This window comes from Anomaloglossus baeobatrachus, unplaced genomic scaffold (assembly GCF_048569485.1).
Source record: "Anomaloglossus baeobatrachus isolate aAnoBae1 unplaced genomic scaffold, aAnoBae1.hap1 Scaffold_299, whole genome shotgun sequence".
NCBI classification, from domain to species: Eukaryota; Metazoa; Chordata; class Amphibia; order Anura; family Aromobatidae; genus Anomaloglossus; species Anomaloglossus baeobatrachus.
In genome coordinates this window covers 72,711-96,223 of record NW_027442423.1, presented here as the reverse complement: position 1 = coordinate 96,223, position 23,513 = coordinate 72,711, and the positions used below count along the sequence as shown (strand labels likewise).

Genomic DNA, 23,513 nt, shown 5'->3' with positions numbered 1-23,513 from the left:
GTCAGCGGCTCCAAGCCTAGTCGGGGTCCGATTGCCCTGCCTGTGTGCTTAACTTCACTCCGCTCCCCGGTTCGGTACCGGTGGCCCACCGCCCAACCCCGGTCCTACGGTTCCGCAGAGATCCATCAACTCCTGCAGACGGCCACCACCGTCTGCCAACCTTCCTGTCAGTGCCTGGGCTCCAACCCAGACACTTGCAGTTTGTGACCTCTCACTTTCACCTCCAAACACTATCTGCTGCTTTTCCCGCCTCCAGGCCTGTGAACGCCTCGGTGGGTGGGGCCAACCACCTGGCTCCGCCCCACCTGGTGTGGACATCAGACCCTGGAGGGAGGCAAGAAGGGTTTTTGTCTGACTGTTGTAACTGCCTAGGGTGGGGGTGTGTGTGTGTGTGTTGTTAACTGTGACCCCTGACTAGTCCAGGGCATCACAGAGCCACCACATGTCCTCCCTGTGTGCAGCTTGGAGCCACCACATGTCCTCCCTGTGTGCAGCTTGGAGCCACCACATGTCCTCCCTGTGTGCAGCTTGGAGCAACCACATGGCCTCCCTGTGAGCAGCTTGGTGCCACCACATGTCCTCCCTGTGTGCATCTTGGAGCCACCACATGTCCTCGTCTGCAGCTTTGAGCCTGTAAAATAGTGAGTTTATGGAGATTGATTCATAGACTGGATTACATATATTCATAAATATATGTATATTTCGCCCATCCCTTTAAGGATGCCTGTGTGTTGGAAAATGCTAAACCAAGAGTTTGAGATGGTAAGAACCAAACTCATCTGTTAGTCGTCCATCAAAGCCATCTGACGTTGTTTGTCAAAGTTGTCAAAGTAGTGCTATATATTGTTTAGAATGTTGGGCTATGAGCTGAAATAGCTATGAGAAACGTTTTACTGTAAGTTACTGTTACACTGAGGTCAAAGCTCAGCGAGCTTCAAAGGAATTATAAATAAGACTGAAGTAGGTTTTGTTACAGGTCTCTAGTGCGCAAGTACACTTATTTCGCGGGTAAAATGTACCACGTGACATGATGTAATGCTAAACCTAAATTAAGGATAGTTAGTTTTTGTGTTACCATGTAAAGAGATAAGGACAATCCAGAGGAGGGGTTTTGGGTTATAAAAGAAGCCCACACTTCAAAGGTAGGGGGAGAAGGAGGGAGAGGCAGAAGGTGACAGGAGAAAGACGGACCCATCCGACCAGACCATCTACAGACCATCCCGAGACGACTTACACAATACAGCGATGTAAGAGATATGAACTGTTATTTTTTTCTATCTGTCTCCATCTATTAACTCAAGCCAAGATAGTTATTTTTCTCTAATGACTGTAACCCTCCAACTCTTATCTGAATAAATTCATAATATGTTTTTGACCTATCTTCGCTCCAATCATTATATACTGGCTATGCAGTTGTCGCCGTAAACCCATTATTTAACATTTGGCGAGCACCAGCCTGAATGATTGTGAAACACAGCTGTTTTCTGTGCGAGGTGATTTTTTTTTCACGCTGCCTATTCACAGCGATAAGGACTCTTTTTTTTTTTTTTTCTCACGTTATTCCCTGCCCTTTGTCCGTGAGGGGGGGTCAGTGAGTAAAACTTTCTGTCCAAGCTGCAGGCGAACGACGATACACTGTGTCCACATCAGAACCTAAGACAGGGTTAACGTGACAAGCCGCACGGAGGTCGTATGTGTCAAAGCCACTCCAGGACCATCCATCCAGTCGGTTGGAGCCATCTGAAGCCATTCCATCCATAAGACGGTTGAAGCCATTCCAGGACAAGCATCACATATTGGTGAGAAATGGAGTTTATTCATGATTATTTTAGTAACTGTCATGTAGAGTATTCTTTTGATCATACACATAGTGACGCACAGTTATGGTCAAATCTGTACCGGCAATGTGAACTTGAAAATACTAAGCTAGATAAAAAGTTTTTTATTGTGAATCGGTTACAGAAAAAGATACAGAATGTATTGGGTATGGTATACACTTACAATTCCATGGTGGGTGGGGCACAGCCATATGCACGCACTATCTGTATGGTGACTGACACACCCATAACAACAGGCACGCCCAATACAACAGACACACACGTCACAGATTCAGAAACAACAGATTGTCCAAATTGTTCGATATTAGCAGAACATATCGAACATCTGGAGGATCAGTTGGAAACAAGAGCAGATTTAATATCAAAACTACGGAAAGATATTAAATATGTATCTGTTAATACGAGACAGAACAAGACAGAAGCTTTAGGTTCAGACGTACCGGACGGGCTGAATACGGCCGAGGACGAGACTCTGAATGAGGAGGAACTTCGAAAAAAGAAGTTACATGATAAGGCCGCCCGTCTTAACATTAAAATCCATGACCAATTAATGAAAATCATTAAAGACATACCGAAATATGATGATAAAATGGACGCCTTCCATAATGCGGACATTTTTGAGTCACATTCCGATAAATATAATCTAACAAATGAACAGAGAAACAAGATTTACAGGGTATGGCTTCCCTCCCACATGGCAAAAAGGTTACAAGCAACACCTAGGACTGACGAACACAATGACCTGATCCATGACACAAAGGAAGATAGGCTGAGACAGTTGATTCTCTTTACCACAGGAGAGTCTACCCCAACAGTCGAATTGTTAGAAAACCTTAAGACACACATACAGGAGGATCCGTTTGTCTTCCTAGTCAAATTCGAGCAAGGATATCGTTTGATAATGGAAATCGGATCTGATCAAGAACCGACTTCCATGATCAAGGCCTTTGTTAAAAAGTTTAAATATTTGGACCCTGCTTCATTCGAAATAGCTTCTAGAATGGAAAGTCTACAAGAGGTCACGTCATTTATTGATAGAATACGTAGACGAATGAAGCAAAATCAGGTAAAATCAAAAATAGCCATGATAGAAGGGAACACTGACACATTAGCATCCCAGGAAAAACAGATCAAAAACAACAAAAGACCGGTGTTGAATTCTAAAAACAAGAATTCAGGGGGGGGTAACAGGAAAAGCACAATTCATTGCTTTTTTTGCGGCCAACCCGGACACCTGAAGTGGGAATGCAAGAAATTCCTGAGGGCGGGAGTTGAGGAAAGGCTGGGTAAGGAAAATGGACTGATGCCAAACACATCCAGTGCACCTCCCCCATCTTCAGCACCTCCACCTTCATACACGCCCACTCGTACTGACAACAGAAATAACCAATCACCATACGCGCCCACTCATACTGACAACAGAAATAACCAATCACCATATGCACCTCTGACCAGACAGATAAGGGAAATGTCCATACAGGGATTGGAAGGAAGGGGCAAGACACCTGCTGCTCTTCTCCCTTCTCCATCATCCTGACTGGCAAAGCCGGTCCCCAGGCTGCATCCACTGGAATTCGTCACTCGAGTTTCAATGGATAGCTGTGGTCGACCATTTTTAAAGGTAAATCTTGAAGGTCAGGAAGTAACATTTCTCCTTGATACAGGTGCGCAATTGAGTGTCACAAATGTTGATTTACATTTAAAGCCAGATTCCCCTGTATGCACAATTGTTGGTTTCAGTGGTAAAAATGGAACAAAGGTGATTTTAGCACAGGATGTTTCTTTGGAAATACCTGGTTTTTTGAAAACGAAAATGGATATTTGGTGTTGTCAGGATACTGAGAATATAATTGGCACTGATTTTATGGAAAAGCATGGCTGGATTATTGATTTGGGTAACAAAACAGTATGGAAAGATTCTAACGGTTGTAAGGCGGTAGTTATTGATCCAGATGAATATAGTCATGTCGGGACCATTTGTTTGACTGATGTAGTGTCAGCAGATCATTTGTGGCCTGAAACTGGTGGTGATGAAGTATTGACTGAGTTAGTACAGCGGTTTCCTTCTTTATGGGCTCAGTACAGGAATGAGGTTGGAACAATGAAGGATGTAATTGTCAAAATTGAAGGCCGAGACCCACCTCCTCAGCGTCAGTATAAGTTGCCTCCGGAGTCAGTTGCTCCGATGTCGAAGATTATACAGGAATTGTTGGCTCAAGGTGTCATACGAAAGGCAAATTCGGTTTGTAACAATCCATTGTGGTGTGTTCTGAAAAGCGATGGTAGCTATAGGATGTTGTTGGACTTGAGGATGTTCAATAAGTGTACTCCCAATGTAGCACCGATTGTAGCTGATACACATGACATGATGTCGAGATTGGATGCTAAGGCAAGGTACTTCTCAGTATTGGATATCAGTAATGGTTTTTTCAGTATACCGATTGAGCAAAGTTGCCAATATCGATTTGCATTCAACCACCTCGATCAGCAATTTGTATGCTGTAGGCTTCCTCAGGGGGCAAGTATGTCGCCAAGCATTTTTCATCAGGCGCTGGCGAACGTTTTGTCGAAATTTTCTCGTCCGGAATGTTTATTGCAATATGTGGACGATATCTTGTTGAGTACGGAGGATGAGAATTTGCATATTTCTCTACTGGCAGAATTGTTTGAGCTGCTGCATGATGCAGGTTTAAAACTGAATACCAAAAAGGTCAAGCTGATGCAGACTGAGGTCAGGTTTTTAGGAGTTCTGCTAAGTCCAGGTACACGGCGACCCCTACAGGACAGAATAGAGGCAATTGCATCTCTTCCAATTCCAACATCACACAAGGCACTAAGACATTTTTTAGGACTTGTAAATTACTCAAGGGATTTCATTGAAAATTTTGCTGACAAAGCCAGACCTTTGTATGATCTTTTAAAAGGTGACAATGATGATTATTTTGGTCCCTGGAGTGTTGAACAGGAAAAAGCCTTCACACAATTGAAACATGATCTACAACACGCACCTGCGTTAAGTATGGTGGAAAAGAACGCACCTTTTGCGCTTCAAGCACACACTTCAGAGACAAGTGTCTCTGTGGTTTTGCTGCAGCTGCAAGGGGGGGAATGGAGAATCTTGGGGTACTTCTCTAAGCTTCTCTCACCTGTTGAGAGGGGGTTTGAGGTGTGCGCAAGACACCTGGTGGGAGTGTATTTTGCAATAAAAATCACTCAACACATCATCGGGTTCCAAAAGGTTATTCTCCAAACGCCACATTCCACACTGAAACTTCTCTTTGAGAAAAACATCCCAGGTGTGTCAAATCAGAGATTTGCCCATTGGTTGCTCTCATTGTCTCCAAATCAAATTGAGGTAGATTATAAGGCCAAGTATGTTCTTCCTCAATTGATGCAGTATGAAGGACAAACCCATGATTGCATAGAAACGTTCCATGAACCAAGTCCATCTCTCTTCAGACGACAGTCGGAAGACGCAGATGAACCTGTGTTTGTAGACGGTTCTAGATTTTTTCTGGAAGGACATTATCACACAGGATATGGAATTTTCTATTCCAAGCGAGGACAAGTGGTAAAACACAAGTTACCAAGTCATTTCTCAGCTCAAAGGGCAGAGATAGAAGCGGTAAGAATGGTCCTACAGCTGAATGAAGCTGATGATCAAACTCCAATGGTAATCTACAGTGATAGCTCCTATGTTGTCAGATCCCTAACCGATTACCTGCCTGTTTGGGAAAGGAGAGGCTATGTGGACTCGTCCAACAAAGCCTTGTTGCACCGCGAAACTCTAGAATCAATTTTTGAGATGGCATCTAGGGCCCCAAATAGATTTGCTATAGTGAAAGTCGCTGCACATCAAAGATCTGATGATGAGTTATCTGTAGGAAATGCAACCGCAGATGCTCTAGCCAAAGAAGCTGCCCTGACAGGAGAGGAAGTGTTTGACTCTGAACCTTCTGAGATTTCAGCGGTTCAAAGAGCAGACACGTACATACCTTCATTTGCAGAAGAACAGAGAAAAGATCCTTCTCTTGTTATTTTTCTGGATGATCCAAAACCTCCTTTCATCTGTGAAAATGGGGTTTTGTGTCACAGTTCAAATGAAGAATTGCGTCCAGTTGTACCAAAACATCTACAGGTAGAATTCACTCGATACAACCATGAGAGTTTAGGTCACTTGGGACAACAGAAATTGTTAGTCATTCTCAAGGAGAAATTTTATTGGGAAAAAATGGACGAAACAGTTCAAAGTGTTGTACTATCATGTCTCATTTGTGCCCAAATAAATCCAAGACCTAAAGGACAGAAGCCACCACTTCTACGGATCGCACCTGCAGATGGTCCATGGTCTACACTGCAGATAGACTATATTGGTCCTTTACCCTCAGGTAAACATGGTCTCAGGTATGCATTGATTGTGGTAGATGTGTTCTCAAAATGGGTAGAAATATTACCTGTTAGGAAAGATGATGCTTTGTCCACAGCAAGGGAATTGGTACAACATGTCTTTTGTACTTGGGGGATCCCAAGGATGATTACCTCCGATCGAGGTAGCCACTTCACAGGTAAAATCATGCAAACTGCTTGTGCTATTCTAGGGGCGCGACAGCAATTTCATGTCCCCTATCATCCACAATCTGCGGGAATTGTGGAAAGAATGAATAGGACAATCAAGTCCAGAATTGCAAAGATGCTTTTGGACAAAGGTAACACTTGGGTTGACAAGGTACCTTTCATACTGATGAGTATAAGAGGTTCAATCTCTTCTACAACTCAATTCACTCCGTTTGAGTTGATGACGGGAAGAAAAATGCCATTGTGGTTTCCACATGAGCCATTTTTATCCACTCCACAAAAAGATGCTATCTCAAGGTCCCAATGGTTGAGATCGCTGCAGGAGAACCTGAAAGCGATTCTGCCATATGCGGCATCGAGAATGCAGAAAATGGAGCCACCCTATGAGTCCAAATTCAAGAAAGGTGCTCTAGTGATGATCAAAACCTTTCGCAAGAGTGGTCCATGGGAGTGTAATTGGGAAGGTCCTTTTGAAGTCCTTGAGACTATGGGACAAGTCATGATTCTTGTGCACCGAGTGTCAAATGTGGTAAAAAAGACCCGGAAAACACAAAAAGTGTGGGTTCACGTTGACCAGTGCAAAATATTTGTGACAAAATAATGATACTGCATTTCTTTCCAGGAAGAAATGGATTCCTATACGAACTGGAATAAAGAACTTAAAGACTGTGAAGGAAAGATGACATCAAGCCTTCTGGAGAAAGAACATCTTCCCAAGCTCAAGACAAGCTTCTACGTGATGGGATCTACGTTCCTGCTGCTTTGCTTTATTTTCATCATTGTTTACATGTTACATCAAGGAACAATCGTCAATGATGTGAATGAACGGACTAGAGAGATTCAACATTCTCGAAGACCAAGAGGATCAGAGACAAGGAACTTACTGACAGAGAACATCACGGACAATTCTGTGGAGATAACAGGAAATATCTGCATGGGATATGGAACAAAATGTTGCATTGAATTACATTTCATACACGACACAGACATAATATTACATGCGATTGCAGGACCTAAAACTAGATTCACACAATTACAAGGAGAATATGTACACAATAATAAAACTGGTACATGGGAATGTTCTCCTACAGATGTACTATACTGGAACATAGAGATCAGAGGTGATGAACCTGCTGTATGGTCCGGTGATATTACAAATGACATGATTGCAAAGGGAAAGTTTGGAAGATCCAAAACAGAAATTTTGTTAAAAACTCAGGTTTTTGGGAAAATTCTGGATCCTTCTTTACTCTCCATCACAGAAGGAGATAAAGATTGGGTCAAAACATGGAATTTCCAGATAACACGGGAACCTGTACAAGTTCAGGTATCTGTAGTGTTTACCGTTACTAACACTATAGTTCCGGAAATAAGGGTTTCACCACAGACAGTACATAATAAAGTAAATACATTACCCATAATGTTAAAATGTAACACAAGGTTGAAATTGCCTTCTGAGTCTTTGTTGACATGGACCAAAAATTCATCATTTTTGGGAAGTTTTTTAAACAGTCCAACTAATGTCATTCACAGAGGTCAGATTGGTAATATCAGGTGGATGGATGATACGTTCATTTTTTCCATAGAGAATCCATCTTCCAGGGACTCTGGAATTTACCAGTGTTGCGTTGAAACAAAGACACATTACAGACATTGTAAAGACGTTAGTGTGAATATTTGGTCAGCAGCAGATAGTGCATGCACAGACACGAGGTTCATGCCGTCTTCTCCTTTCCAAATTAATCAATTTCAGTCTAAGTCCTTATTAAGGGATGGAGAATTTATGACAATGGTGTGGACTTTCAATATGTCTCATTGGAAGATCTCTACCAGGTTTCCTCAGTGTCAATCACATCTCATAAACATGGAGATGGGGATAGAACAATGGTTTGGGAAAAGAACTACTCAGACTAGGAGTAAGAGAGGAGTGTTAGAAGGAATTCTGGGAGGAATTGGGACAGTGGGAAGTCTGACTAATGCCATGAATATACAGACACTTAAGTCAGATTTGGATAATATTGGTTTTATTGGAGGAAAAGGTGTAAAGGTTCAGAAGAGTCTGAATCAACTTCTTGAAAAGATGGTAATGAATACAGCTGCTGTACTAGGGTCTTCCGTGTCACATCTACAGGATGCTACATTAGCTCTCGTGGAAAGCACACACGAAACACAAGTGGCTAAAGCGTGCCTGGAGATACAGGTAGAGTACTCTTCTAATTTGAAGCTGATTGCACAAGCTTTACAGAGTGGAATTACTCCACTGGGAATACTGCGAAATTTACCTGTAGAGTATGATTTTGCATTGAATCATACGGATTTGTGGGTAAATAAGTGGTTAGGATGTGAACGAAACATTTGTGTTGGCACATCGCTAATCCCGGTGATTGGAAGAGAGGGGACTATTGTTCCTGTTACAGTTTTGGGTATACCTGTGAGCAACACACAACAAGTGTTCTATCAACTGCAGTACACAGATTTTGCATTTGATGGAGTGAACACTGAACAAGTAGACATTTCTTCATGTTTGCATTTTGTTTCTAAGGTGATGTGTTTACCTGGACAGGATAAGGTGATTTATCATTCATGTTTTCATAATCATTCTTCTTGTCATGCGAGAATAGAGACTGTACAGACACTACATGATCTGGTGACTCCAGTAAGTCCAACTAAGATATGTTTTCAGGTCATGTCTGAGACAGAGAAGGTTTCTGCTTACTATTCTGCTTGTGTACATAAGGAAAACCTACCTATGGGTTTGTATTGTATAGAAGGAGATGTGAGATCTCTTTCAAAGAAGGAAGGAAGTTTTAATATCACTTCTATAGGAAAGAGAAATTTAACGGCATTTCCGATACAATTCAATTTATCACAGATAAATGATTTTCCTTGGGATATGTGGACAAGTGAAATAAAGAAAGACAAGGGTTTGTTAGATTTATTAACGAAACAGTTAAAGGAAGCAGAAATTATATTCAGACATGAACAAGGTGAATTAAGTGATATTGAACACGAATGGAATGGAATGTCAGGTAGAACTTGGTGGAAGAGTTTTAGTAAATCTGTACATTCCTGGTCTCAGTCATCTTTTCAGTCAGCGGTTGGTAATGTTTTATTTAATCCCATCATAATCATATTTTTATTAGTTTTGATGTGTATTATATATCAAGTTTTTGTGATGTGTAGAATTCAGAAGATATATAGGAACATAAAAATAGAAATGAAAAAGGAAGATAACATTCTTAGAGGAATGTTAAATCGCAAGATGACTTTTTGACAGAAAGTTGCAGATTGGTTTATCAAGTCAAATATTGGTCTAGAATTTCCAACAAGAATGTATGTGATACGAATGATGACACGATTGAGTTAGGGTTTCCCGGGGTTCATCAAACGTCCATATAAGGGGGGACTGTAAAATAGTGAGTTTATGGAGATTGATTCATAGACTGGATTACATATATTCATAAATATATGTATATTTCGCCCATCCCTTTAAGGATGCCTGTGTGTTGGAAAATGCTAAACCAAGAGTTTGAGATGGTAAGAACCAAACTCATCTGTTAGTCGTCCATCAAAGCCATCTGACGTTGTTTGTCAAAGTTGTCAAAGTAGTGCTATATATTGTTTAGAATGTTGGGCTATGAGCTGAAATAGCTATGAGAAACGTTTTACTGTAAGTTACTGTTACACTGAGGTCAAAGCTCAGCGAGCTTCAAAGGAATTATAAATAAGACTGAAGTAGGTTTTGTTACAGGTCTCTAGTGCGCAAGTACACTTATTTCGCGGGTAAAATGTACCACGTGACATGATGTAATGCTAAACCTAAATTAAGGATAGTTAGTTTTTGTGTTACCATGTAAAGAGATAAGGACAATCCAGAGGAGGGGTTTTGGGTTATAAAAGAAGCCCACACTTCAAAGGTAGGGGGAGAAGGAGGGAGAGGCAGAAGGTGACAGGAGAAAGACGGACCCATCCGACCAGACCATCTACAGACCATCCCGAGACGACTTACACAATACAGCGATGTAAGAGATATGAACTGTTATTTTTTTCTATCTGTCTCCATCTATTAACTCAAGCCAAGATAGTTATTTTTCTCTAATGACTGTAACCCTCCAACTCTTATCTGAATAAATTCATAATATGTTTTTGACCTATCTTCGCTCCAATCATTATATACTGGCTATGCAGTTGTCGCCGTAAACCCATTATTTAACAGAGCCACCACATGGTCTCCCTGTGTGCAGCTTGGAGCAACCACATGGCCTCCCTATGTGCATCCCAGAGCCACCACATGGACTCCTTGTGTGCATCCCAGAGCCCCCACCTAGACTCCTTGTGTGCATCCCGGAGCCCCCACCTGGCCCACGTGTGTTGCAGCCCCGAGCCCCCACCTGGCCTGCCTGTGTTGAGCCCCGAGCCCCCACCTGGCCTGCCTGTGTTGCAGCCCCGTGCCCCCACCTGGCCTGCCTGTGTTGCAGCCCCGAGCCCCCGCCTGGCCTGCCTGTGTTGCAGCCCCGAGCCCCCGCCTGGCCTGCCTGTGTTGCAGCCCCGAACCCCCGCCTGACCTGCCTGTGTTGCAGCCCCGAGCCCCCGCCTGGCCTGCCTGTGTGCATCATGGATCCCTCGCCTGGCCTGCCTGTGTACATCATGGAGCCCCCACCTGGCCTGCCTGTGTGCATCATGGAGCCCCCACATGGCCTTCCTGTGTGCATCATGGAGCCCCCACATGGCCTCCCTGGTTGCATCATGGAGCCCCCACATGGCCTCTCTGATTGCATCATGGAGCCCACACATGGCCTCCCTGTGTGCATCCTGGAGCAACCACATGGTCTCCATGTTTGCATCATGGAGCCCACACCTGGCCTCCCTGTGTGCATCCAAGAGCCACCACATGGCCTCCCTGTGTGCATCCTGGAGCCACCACATGGCCTCCCTGTGTGCAGTTTGGATCCACCACATGGCCTTCCTGTGTGCATCATGGAGCCACCACATGTCCTCCCTGTGTGCAGCTTGGAGCCACCACCTGGCCTGCCGGTGTTGCAGCCCCGAGCCCCCACCTGGCCTTCCTGCGTTGCAGCCCCGAGCCACCACCTGGCCTGTCTGTGCTGCATCCCGGAGCCCCCAAGAGGCCTGCCTGTGCTGCATCCCAGAGCCCCCAAGTGGCCTGCCTGTGCTGCAGCCCGGAGCCCCCACCTGGCCTGCCGGTGCTGTAGCCTGTAGCAGCCACCTAGACTGCCTGTGTTGCAGCCCGGAGTCTCCACCTGGCCTGCCTCTGCGCTGCTTAGGGCCCCCACATGGCCTCCCTGTGTGCATTCTGGAGCCACCACATGGCCTCCCTGTGTGCAGCTTGGAGCCCCCACATTGCCTACCTGTGTACAGCTTGGAGCCACCAAATGTCCTCCTTGTGTGCATCTTGAAGCCCCCACATGTCCTCCCTGTGTGCAGGTTGGAGCCACCACATGTCCTCCCTGTGTGGTCATGTGGTGGCTCCAAGATGCACAGAGGGAGGACATCTGGTGGCTCCATACCGCACACAGGGAGTAAATGTGGGGGCTCCAAGCTGCACACAAGGAGGACATGTGGGGGCTCCAAGCTACACACAAGGAGGACATGTGGGGGCTCCAAGCTACATACAAGGAGGCCATGTGGGGGCTCCTGCACAGGGAGGTCATGTGGGGGCTCTAAGCTGCACACAGGGAGGCCATGTGGTGGCTCCAAGCTGCACACAGGGAGACCATGTGGTGGCTCCAAGCTGCACACAGGGAGGACATGTGGTGGCTCCAAGCTGCACACAGGGAGGACATGGGGTAGGGCTCAAAGCTGCACACAGGGAGGCCATGTGGTTGCTAAAGGATGAACACAGGTTAGCCATGTGGTGGCTACAGGATGCACACAGGTTAGCCATGTGGTGGCTCCTGGATGTACACAGGGAAGCCATGTGGTGGCTCCAGGATGCACACAGTGAGGCCATGTGGTGGATCCAGGATGCACACAGGGAGGCCATGTGGTGGCTCCAGGATGCACACAGGGAGGCCATGTGGTGGCTCCATGATGCACATGTGGCGCCCTGGACTAGCCAGATCGTCACAGGTACTACAACACTCACCCCCACCCTGAGGCAGGCACATCAGCCAGACACAAAATCCTTGTTGCCTCCCTCCAGGGACTGATGTCCACACCAGGTGGGGTGGAGCCAGGCGGTTGGCCCCTCCCACTGAGGGATTCACAGTCCTGGAGGCGGGAAAGGAGAGCAGATCAGTTAGGGAAAGGAAAGTGAGAGGAGCTACTGCTGGTGTCCTGGTGTGTGGCCCGGGCACTGAGAGCAAGGTTGGCAGACGGTGGTGGCCATCTGCAGGAGAGGCAGATCAACGCGGGACCGGGGTCGGGCGGTGGCCCGCCAGTAACGAACCGGGGAGCGAAGTGAAGCCAGCACACACAGGCAGGGCCTGCGGACCCCGACCAGGCTTGGAACTGCCATTAGAGGTCAAATCCGTCAGTGACCGGAACCCCAGGGGTTTCCTAACAGCCAAGACCCGATTGAAGGCAACCGTCCAACCAGCAAAAGGAAATACAGCTACCGCCACAGCTAGAGTTCCAAGGGCCAGCGCCTGCGAGCAAAAGGGCTCCTCCGGCACACGTACACGCTGGGGAGCGGGTTACCGGTGGGAATCCATCGGGACCGAACATACACACTGGTGCAGGGAAAGGCAGCCACCACCACCCGTCCGGGAGAGACTACAGCAGCTGGCTGCGGGACCCGTCCATCCAGCCGGTTGGTTTACCAGAGACTTTGCGTACATTTGTGGCTGAGTGAGTACACCAGTGCCATCTGGCACCGCGCTGCGCAATCCAAGCGACCCTGCACCTACCCGACCCTGCCTCCCCGTCACCTCACCGGGCCCCGGGACCACCAACCCCTACCCACGGAGGGGAAAAACAACATCCCAGCTGCTCCCTGCCATCGCTCCCGGGATCCCCGTCACCAGCAGCGGTGGTGCCCAACTTCACCACAAACCGTGGGTGGCGTCACGGACTAAATCCCCAAACCAAACCACCCCTTTCACTCACGGGCGAAAAGCGCCGCTCGAGTCCCCGGATCCGGCCCACCGCTCGAGCCACCGAGCAGCAGCCGCAGCAGCGCCGGACCCGAGTGTTAGCGAGCACAGCGCCCCGCCGCCCGCGACAACTTGTCATCACGAACAGGATACTTACCGTTCTACTGGCTGGTAGAAGTGCGCCTTGTAGTCCCGCCGGCGGTGTCCGGTCGAAAAATTTCCGACATGTAGTCCGACATCTTGGGCGCGAAGGTTTTCCCGCTCGAGCGTCTCCTCGAGCAGTGGAGGCGCGAAAGCCGAATCCCCGCCCCTGAAGAGGAGGTGCCGAGAAAAGACCAAGGCGGGGGCGGAAATGTCACGGGCGGAGGAGGGGACGCTGCGCTCACCCACTGCTCGGGTCCGGCTGCTGCTGCTGCTCAGTGGTGGCTCGAGCGGTGGGCCGGATCCCGGGGACTCGAGCGGCGTTCCTCGCTCGTGAGTGAAAGGGGGTGGTTTGAGTTTAGGGATATTGTCCGTGACGCCACCCACGGTTGTGGTGAGATTGGTGACACCACCGCTGCTCTGGACGGGGATCCCGGGAGCGGTGACAAGGAGCAGCTTGGATGTTGTTTTCTCCCCTCCGTGGGTAGGGGGGTTGGTTGTCCCGGGGCCCGGTGAGGGGTAGGGATGGATGGCCGGCGGGTTACGGGGCCTGGTGAGGTGCAGTGTCGCGGGGGCAGCGCTGTGCCGCACGGCACGGTGGTACTCACTCAGCCAATGATGAATGCAAAGTCTCCGGTAAAACAAACGGCTGGATGGACGGTCCCACAGACGGCTGCGGTAGCTCTCCCGGTAGGTTGATGGTGACTGCCTTTCCCTGCACCTGTGTTGTGTTTACGGTTCCAATGGCTTCCCACCGGTAACCCGCTCCCCAGCTTGGATGGGTGCTGAAGGAGCCCCTTTTGCCCGCAGGCTCTGGCTCTCGGAACTGTAGCCTTGGCGGTGACTGTGTTTCCCTGTACGGTGTGAGCTGTTGCCTTCAATCGGGTCTTGACTGCTGGGAAACCCCGGAGGTTCCCTTCGCTAACGGATTTGACCAGTTTTACGGCGACTCCTAGCCTGGTCGGGGTCCGTAAGCCCTGCCGGATGGTGCTGGCTTCTCTTTGCTCTCCGATCTGATCCTCGGTAGGCGGGGCCAACCGCCTGGCCCACCCCCTGGTGTGGACATCAGCCCCTGGAGGGAGGCAACAAGGATTTGTGTTTGACTTCAGTGTGCCTAGCCGGGGTGTGGGGTGTGTTGGTGTAGTACCTGTGACGACCTGGCTTGTCCAGGGCGCCACAGAAACAAGATGTCTGCGCCCGACGGAGCCGCTGGAGGAGCGGCGGTCGCAGCCGTAGCGGCGCCCGTGGATGGAAATGGGCAAGCCCATGCTCCGGTCGCACGGTCAGGGGAGGCCGCGGCCCCCGCCATTGCTCAGGTGATGCCGTTCTCCTTGCCCTATGTGCCCGGAGCTACCTGGCTGCCGCAGTACGACGGGAAACCTGACGCTTTACAGGTCTTCCGGAAGAAGCTTAAAGGGAACCTGTCATCAGAAATTTAGCTATCCACCTAAAAGTTTCCCCCTCTGCAGCTCCTGGGCTGCATTCTAGCAAGGTTCCTGTAGTTTTTCTGGCCCCTTTTAGCCCAAAATAAACACTTTATAAAGTAGTACCTGCTCGTATGTAAATTTTCTCATTTTTCCATGTGGGCGGTCTGTCTGGTGTCTGTGCCTGTCCTCCTACCGATTTACGCCCCCCCCAGAACGCAGAATTTCAAACCTCAAGACGCCGCCCCTGGGCGCCTGAGGTCCTGCGCATGCGCTCTGCTACCGTAGCGGGACAGTGCACAGCGTGCACGTGTGACCGCTGGTGACGGTATGCGCAGGCACGATGTTATGGGCGGCGCTGTGAGTGTCCTCAGCAAGTGCCGCCCATAACCTCGTGACCGCACTTTCCTCTCTTCCTCCATCGTTCTGCGCCAGCGCTCGCTGGCGCGGTGACCCGACGTCACCTCCTCCCATCTATTTCCTGCTGCAGGGCAAGATGGGAGGAGGTGACGTCGGGTCACCGCGCCAGCGAGCGCTGGCGCAGAACGATGGAGGAAGAGAGGAAAGTGCGCGCACGAGGTTATGGGCGGCACTTGCTGAGGACACTCACAGCGCCGCCCATAACATCGTGCCTGCGCATACCGTCACCAGCGGTCACATGTGCACGCTGTGCACTGTCCCGCTACGGTAGCAGAGCGCATGCGCAGGACCTCAGGCGCCCAGGGGCGGCGTCTTGAGGTTTGAAATTCTGCGTTCTGGGGGGGGCGTAAATCGGTAGGAGGACAGGCACAGACACCAGACAGACCGCCCACATGGAAAAATGAGAAAATTTACATACGAGCAGGTACTACTTTATAAAGTGTTTATTTTGGGCTAAAAGGGGCAAGAAAAACTACAGGAACCTTGCTAGAATGCAGCCCAGGAGCTGCAGAGGGGGAAACTTTTAGGTGGATAGCTAAATTTCTGATGACAGGTTCCCTTTAACCCGGTCCTAGAACTGTATCCCCTGACCGATAAGCAACGTGCAGCGGTAGTGCTGGGGCAGCTAACTGGCGCGGTTGAGCAGGAGACGGATACCTGGACCGAGGGGGACCGGTCCTCCGTAGCCACTATCTTTGAAAAGCTACAGATTGCCTTCGAGACTTGGACCGAAGCCGAGCTGCGGATGCAGTTTTATCAATGTCGACAGCGGCCTGCAGATAGTATTAGAGACTATGCCTTGCGCCTGCAAACTTCCCTCTGTACATTGAAGCAGGTGGATACCATTAATGATGCGGACAGCAACAAAATGTTAGTCGAGCAGTTCGTGCAGGGGATGGGATCCCCGGAGGACCGCAAGCAGCTCCGGCTGTGGGCCCTAGAACACCCTAATGTGGACTTTGCCGTGCTGAAAGAACGGGCCATCAGAGCTCTGCAGCCCCCAGCAACCGACGTCCCTGAAGCGGCCCCATGGCCAGCTGAGACGGCTCCCATCGTGGTGGCCCCTGCTATCCCAGCTCCCTCGGCGCCTGCAACCCCTGGCGGAATGATGGAGGAGCTGGCTGTCCAGGTCCGTCGCATGGATGGAGACCTCGCCAAGATCCCCGCCGCACTCCAGCCTCTGACGAGACCCAAGCCCCCGGGGAGGATGCAGCTCGCCGACAGCCCGGAGGATGTCCCCTGGATGCAGCGGAGAAGGGCCAATGACTCACGGTATGGACCTCCAATTTGTTACAGGTGCAGCAAGCCCGGCCACTACTCCCGACGGTGTCCGTTAAACGAGCAAAACCTGGGGCCACGGGCCAATCCTCAGGAGTAGAACCCAGTGGCCCCCCAGACTGGCGGGACCGGTACATCAGAGCCCGGCCCATCATCCCTCTGGCAGTAGACGGCGTCCCGCTGATGGCCCTCCTGGACACTGGATCCCAGGTAACCACAATACCATACACACTGTATCAGCGGTATTGGCGGGATGATGAACTTGCCCCTCCAGACAGTAGCATGACACTGATCGCAGCTGATGGACTCCCATTTACCCAAGTGGGATATAAACAAGTGGCCATGACCGTGGGACGGGCTGAACTGCAGCACTAGGGAATGATTGTGATAATGAATGAACCCAGCGACCATAACCCGAAGGTAGTGCTAGGGACTAATGTGATGGAGCATTGCATGAGTGATATGCTGACCCCACTGCAGCAGCTGTCCGCCACCGCAGCAGGACGCCGACAGAGGGCTGTGCAGCGTGAGATCCGGGCCTTGATGTATCGGCAGCAAGTGAACTCAACAGGAGGGGAGATTGGGGGAGTGAGAGTGATGGATGCGGCCCCTTTGATTGTGCCTCCCCAGATTGAGATGATGATTTGGTGCAGGGCAGTGGTAGGTCCCCAGGGGCGGGATTACCCAGCCATGGTAGAGCCCATGCCCTACGAACACTGGCCCACAGTAATGGCCGCCCGAGGGGTGGTAGATGTCAAGAAAGGGAGAGTGCCCGTATGGGTGTTAAACTGCGGGGAGGAGGAGGTTAGGCTTCCCCGATACGCTACCCTCGCCAAGCTGCTTACTCTAGACCCCCACACCATCCAGGAGGCCGTTCCCCCGACCTCACCGCCTCCTGCCACTCACCACCCATCTCAGGAGCGGTTAGATGAGTGGTGTCAAGAGTTACATGTAGGCACTGATGGTACCCCCACACATCATAAAGAAGGGGTATACCGGGTGGTACAGGAGTATGAGCAGGTATTCAGCAAACATTCACTAGATTTCGGGCGGATTAAAGGGGTCCAACACCACATCCCCACCGGTGAGCATCCCCCCATTAAAGAGAGATACAGACCTATCCCCCCTGCACACTACCAATGCGCCAAAGACATGTTGAGGAACATGAAGGAGGTGGGGGTTATTCGGGATAGCTGCAGTCCCTGGGCCGCGCCGCTGGTGCTGGTAAAGAAGAAGGATGGCACCATGAGGATGTGTATGGATGTGTATGGATCACCGGAAGATTAACCAGATAACGCATAAAGATGCCTATCCTCTGCCCCGTATCGAAGAGTCCCTGGCCGCGCTAAGAACCGCTACTACTTCTCCACCCTTGACCTCACCAGTGGGTACTGGCAGGTGGCCTTGGCGCCTGAAGACCGTGAGAAGACCGCCTTCGCTACACCCATGGGACTCTGTGAGTTCAACAGCATGCCGTTCGGGCTGTGCAACGCCCCTGGAACCTTCCAATGGGTGATGGAATGTTGTCTGGGACATCTGAATTTTGAGACCGGCTTGCTGTACCTGGACGATGTAATTGTATACTCGCAGACGTACGAAGCCCACCTGGAGCACCTAGCTGAGGTGTTCGCGTCCCTTGCCAAGTACGGGATGAAATTGAAGCCCTCCAAGTGCCATCTATTGAAGCCCAGGGTGCAGTACCTCGGACATGTGGTGGGCGCAGAAGGCGTCGCCCCAGATCCCGAAAAGATCACTGCCATTCAGGACTGGCCGAGGCCGACCACTGTGAGAGAGGTGAGGCAGTTCCTGGGTCTGGTGGGCTATTACCGCCGCTTCATTAAGGGATACACGTAGATGGCCGCTCCCATGCAAGACCTCCTCGTGGGACAGACCAAGGGTGGTAGGTCCCCTGGAACCCCGTTGGCGTGGGAGGAAAAGCATGAAGAGTCCTTTCGCCAGCTAAAGACGGCTTGACCGGGGAAGAAATCCTGGCGTACCCCGACTACAGTCTCCCATTCATCCTCTACACCGATGCCAGTAACGTAGGCTTAGGAGCAGTCTTATCCCAGGTCCAGGACGGAAGGGAGAAGGTGATCACTTATGCTAGCCGAAAACTCCGACCTACGGAAAGGAACCCTTAGAACTACAGCTCTTTCAAGCTTGAGCTCTTAGCACTGGTGTGGGTCATCACCGAGCGATTCCGCCATTATCTAGCGGCTGCCAAGTTCACCGCTTATACGGACAATAACCTGCTAACCCATCTGGATACAGCTAAGCTGGGTGCATTGGAGCAGCGGTGGGTGGCCAGGTTGGCTAACTATGACTTCACCATCAAGTACCGAGCCGGCCGTAAAAATGCTAATGCGGACGCACTCTCCCGGATGCCTCACCTGTTGGGAGAGGGGCCGGACGAGGATGACCTCGAAGAAATCGAGCTGCCTGCGTTCCACCGGCCGCCAGCCGAGAAGTTGCATGTCCATCAACAACAAGTGAATTTAGATCCGCTGCCCAGCCAAGGGTGGCAAGAAGCCCAGGACCAGGCACCTGCTGTCCGCTTGGTCAAGACCCTGGTGGAAGAAGGCTCCACCGGAATAAACCCTGCCGCCCATGCTGAGGCCCAACGACTGTGGAAGGAACGAGCCCGGCTGTACCTGCACCAGGAGAAGCTGTATCGGAAATTGATCAACCCCGAAGACCCACGAGAAGGTTCGCCAGCTGGTGATTCCCCAGACTAACGTGCCCACTGTCCTGCAGGCATACCATGACGGTGCCGGGCACTTTGGGTGGAAGAAGCTGGAGATGCTGTTGAGGGAGCGGTTCTATTGGAGTGGGATGCGGGAGTCTGTGGAGGCCTGGTGCCGAGAATGTGGTCCCTGTGCACTGAGAAGAAGGGACGAGGCCAGCCAGAAGGCCCCTTTGCGCCCAATCATTACGCATCAGCCGCTGGAGCTGGTTGCCCTCGACCACGTGAAGCTCACCCCTAGCCGAAGTGGGTACACCTACGCCCTGACCATTGTAGACCACTATTCAAGATTCATGGTGGTTGTCCCAGTCAAGGACCTGACCGGCCGAACCGCCGCTAGAGCATTCCAGGCCTACTTCTGTCGACCGCACGGGTATCCGGAGAGGGTGCTTACCGACCCGGGCCCGGCTTTTGAAGCGGAGGTGTTTCAAGAATTCTGCCAGTTGTACGGCTGCAAGAAAATTCGGACCACGCCTTACCATGCCCAGACCAATGGCATGTGTGAAAAGATGAACCATCTGGTCCTGGGCCTCCTCAAGACATTATCGCTAGAAGAGCAGAACCAACCTGTGGCCAGAAAAACTACTTGACCTGGTCGATATGTACAATAACATCCCTTCCAGCTCTACCAAATGTACACCGGCGTACCTGATGAGAGCTCGGCCCGGTCGGCTGCCAGTAGACCTGGAAATGGGTTTAGAAGCCCCAGAAGCCCTCCCTTCGACTGTTGGATGGGACACTCGGCGAAGGGCGCAATACCGACAGGTCCAAGAATACGTAGAAAATAACCTATGCCGGAGTCGGAGACAGCAGGAGCAGTGCTTCAACAGGAAGGCTCCTGCGGGTCCCTTTCAGACTGGGGATGTAGTACTGAAGCGAAAGAGAAGAACCCATAAGCTGGATGATCAATGGGAGAAGACCCCGTATGTCATACAACCCACTGAATGGGAGAATGGGAAGGCCTACCAGATCAGTCGTGACCAGGGGAAGACTATAGCTACGGTTTCCAGGGACCACCTGAAGAGGTGCCCACAACCGTTAAGGGTGGCAACTGAAGTCCCAGCCCCCAGGCCGGCTGGGGAGAAAAAAAAAGAGGTAATCCACACCATGATGGGCGATTTCCCGGCAGATTGGCGCCGTGATTCTTCCAGTAATACTGTTCCCACAACCCGTGGAGGAAAAAGAGATGTAAGTAGCCGCCGACGAACCAACGCCCAGGGATGCCCCTGTACCCAGCTCCCCTATGTCTCCACCTGCCCCACACGATAGAGGGGAAGAGGAACAAGTTGTTTCCTCTGCCCCACTGCCTGTCACCACTGACATTGGGCCCCGAAGGTCCACGCGCCCCAACCTAGGCAGACCCCCGCTTAGGTACAGGGAAACTACCATTTAGGGGTGTGATATGTTGAGTGTGTAAATAAGTAGATGAATGATAAGAGAAATTAACCGAAGTTTTACCTGATTGACACCGTGATTGATCCGGCCGTTGCCGGCAAGTTGTCCCCGTAGGGATCCTTTGCTACCGTTGCATGAGGAACTCTTCATGGACATGCCTGATAACTTGCAGGGCACCCACGAACTTGTGGGATTGTAAATAGGTTGGGGCATGTTTTCCGGTGCCGCCTCCGGAGAGGCAGATTTGGAGGATGGACTTGGAGGGAAGTGATGGCCCAGACCCGCCACTACCGCAACCGGTGGCGATCTTCCGGGGGTCAGGGGTCCCCCATGGACGTGGGGTCCCCTGAGATGACAGTCGGGTGCGAGACACCATACCCGTTCCCGCTCGGGCAGCCTGGATCTGGACTAGGGTAAAGAGGTGCTGCCCATTGTCTTAGGGGCAGCATCAGGGCCAGGTTGCTTGGGTGGGAGAGCGGAAGCCGTCTGTTATTAATAAAAATGTAATATCATTGTTTTGCAACGTTCAAGTGACATGCCTCCCGTAAGGGAAGATTTGAAAAGAATACCATGTTTCTGTTTTTATATTTTTACAGTTAAAAAGAAAAAAACGGTGATGGACGGGCAGCCCGCGGACGGTCTGCATTTAACCAAGGGGGAATGTGGCGCCCTGGACTAGCCAGGTCATCACAGGTACTACAACACACACCCCCACCCTGAGGCAGGCACATCAGCCAGACACAAAATCCTTGTTGCCTCCCTCCAGGGGCTGATGTCCACACCAGGTGGGGTGGAGCCAGGCGGTTGGCCCCACCCACTGAGGAGTTCACAATCCTGGAGGCGGGAAAGGAGAGCAGATCAGTTAGGGAAAGGAAAGTGAGAGGAGCTACTGCTGGTGTCCGGGTGTGTGTCCCAGGCACTGAGAGCAAGGTTGGCAGACGGTGGTGGCCGTCTGCAGGAGAGGCAGATCAACGCGGGACCGGGGTCGGGCGGTGGCCCGCCAGTAACGAACCGGGGAGCGAAGTGAAGCCAGCACACACAGGCAGGGCCTGCGGACCCCGACCAGGCTTGGAACCGCCATTAGAGGTCAAATCCGTCAGTGACCGGAACCCCAGGGGTTTCCTAACAGCCAAGACCCGATTGAAGGCAACCGTCCAACCAGCAAAAGGAAATACAGCTACCGCCACAGCTAGAGTTCCAAGGGCCAGAGCCTGCGGGCAAAAGGGCTCCTCTGGCACACATACACGCTGGGGAGCGGGTTACCGGTGGGAATCCATCGGGACCGAACATACACACAGGTGCAGGGAAAGGCAGCCACCACCACCCGTCCAGGAGAGGCTACAGCAGCCGGCTGCGGGACCCGTCCATCCAGCCGGTTGGTTTACCAGAGACTTTGCGTACATTTGTGGCTGAGTGAGTACACCAGTGCCATCCGGCACCACGCTGCGCAATCCAAGCGACTCTGCACCTTCCCGACCCTGCCTCCCCGTCACCTCACCGGGCCCCGGGACCACCAACCCCTACCCACGGAGGGGGAAAACAACATCCCAGCTGCTCCTTGCCATCGCTCCCGGGATCCCCGTCAGCAGCAGCGGTGGTGCCCAACTTCACCACAAACCGTGGGTGGCGTCATGGACTAAATCCCTAAACCAAACCACCCCTTTCACTCACGGGCGAGGAGCGCCGCTCGAGTCCCCGGATCCGGCCCACCGCTCGAGCCACCGAGCAGCAGCCGCAGCAGCGCCGGACCCGAGCATTAGCGAGCGCAGCGCCCCGCCGCCCGCGACACAAACAGGGAGGCCATGTGGTGGTTCCATGATACACACAGGAAGGCCATGTGTGGGATTCATGATGCACACAGGAAGGCCATGTGGGGGCTCCATTATGCACACAGGGAGGCCATGCGGGGGCTCCATGATGCACACAGGGAGGCCATGTGGGGGCTCCAAGCAGCGCAGAGGCAGGCCAGTTGCAGTCTCCGGGCTGCAACACAGGCAGGCCAGGTGGGGGCTCGGGGCTGTAACACAGGCAGGCCAGGTGGGGGCTCGGGGCTGCAACACAGGCAGACCAGGTGGGGGCTCGGGGCTGCAACACAGGCAGACCAGGTGGGGGCACGGAACTGAAACACAGGCAGGCCAGGTGGGGGCACGGGGCTGCAACACAGTCAGGCCAGGTCGGGGCTCGGGGCTGCAACACAGGCAGGCGAAGTGGTGGCTTAGTTTTACCCAAGTCCAATCACTATACACACTTCAGTTACACTGAACCAACACAACTTGGTACCATATTACTGACCAAGAAAGAAGTGAATCAATATAATTTACTATCAAATATTATTTTATTTTCAATAAATTCAAATAAATAACAATATCAAACAAGAGAGCCACCTGGGGGACACATGGTTCCAGAATCTAAATAAACTTCCTGCCCTTTATGACATAGTACAGTACCCATACCATATATCATATATTATATTTTACCATCTGCCATTCTGTTACCATAATGTGACACACACCATGGGACATGAGATCTATTTTTATTCAGGGCAAAAATGTGGCTTCGGATTCCAGAATTATATATTAATTATTGAATGTAACTATATCATCATCCTATATGCCACTTCACTTTCCATCAGACCTAATGACTA

At 50.8% G+C, this 23,513-nt stretch overlaps 1 protein-coding gene across 1 annotated transcript; it reads left to right on the top strand.

Annotated features, from left to right (window-relative positions):
* Positions 1-1,628: 1,628 nt before the first annotated feature.
* Positions 1,629-8,205, top strand: LOC142268113 (uncharacterized; the record flags this gene model as incomplete). Its single annotated transcript, XM_075332351.1, has 2 exons — positions 1,629-1,799; positions 7,036-8,205. A coding segment is annotated over exon 2 (1,164 nt), but the record flags the coding sequence as incomplete, so codon positions are not given.
* Positions 8,206-23,513: the final 15,308 nt, after the last annotated feature.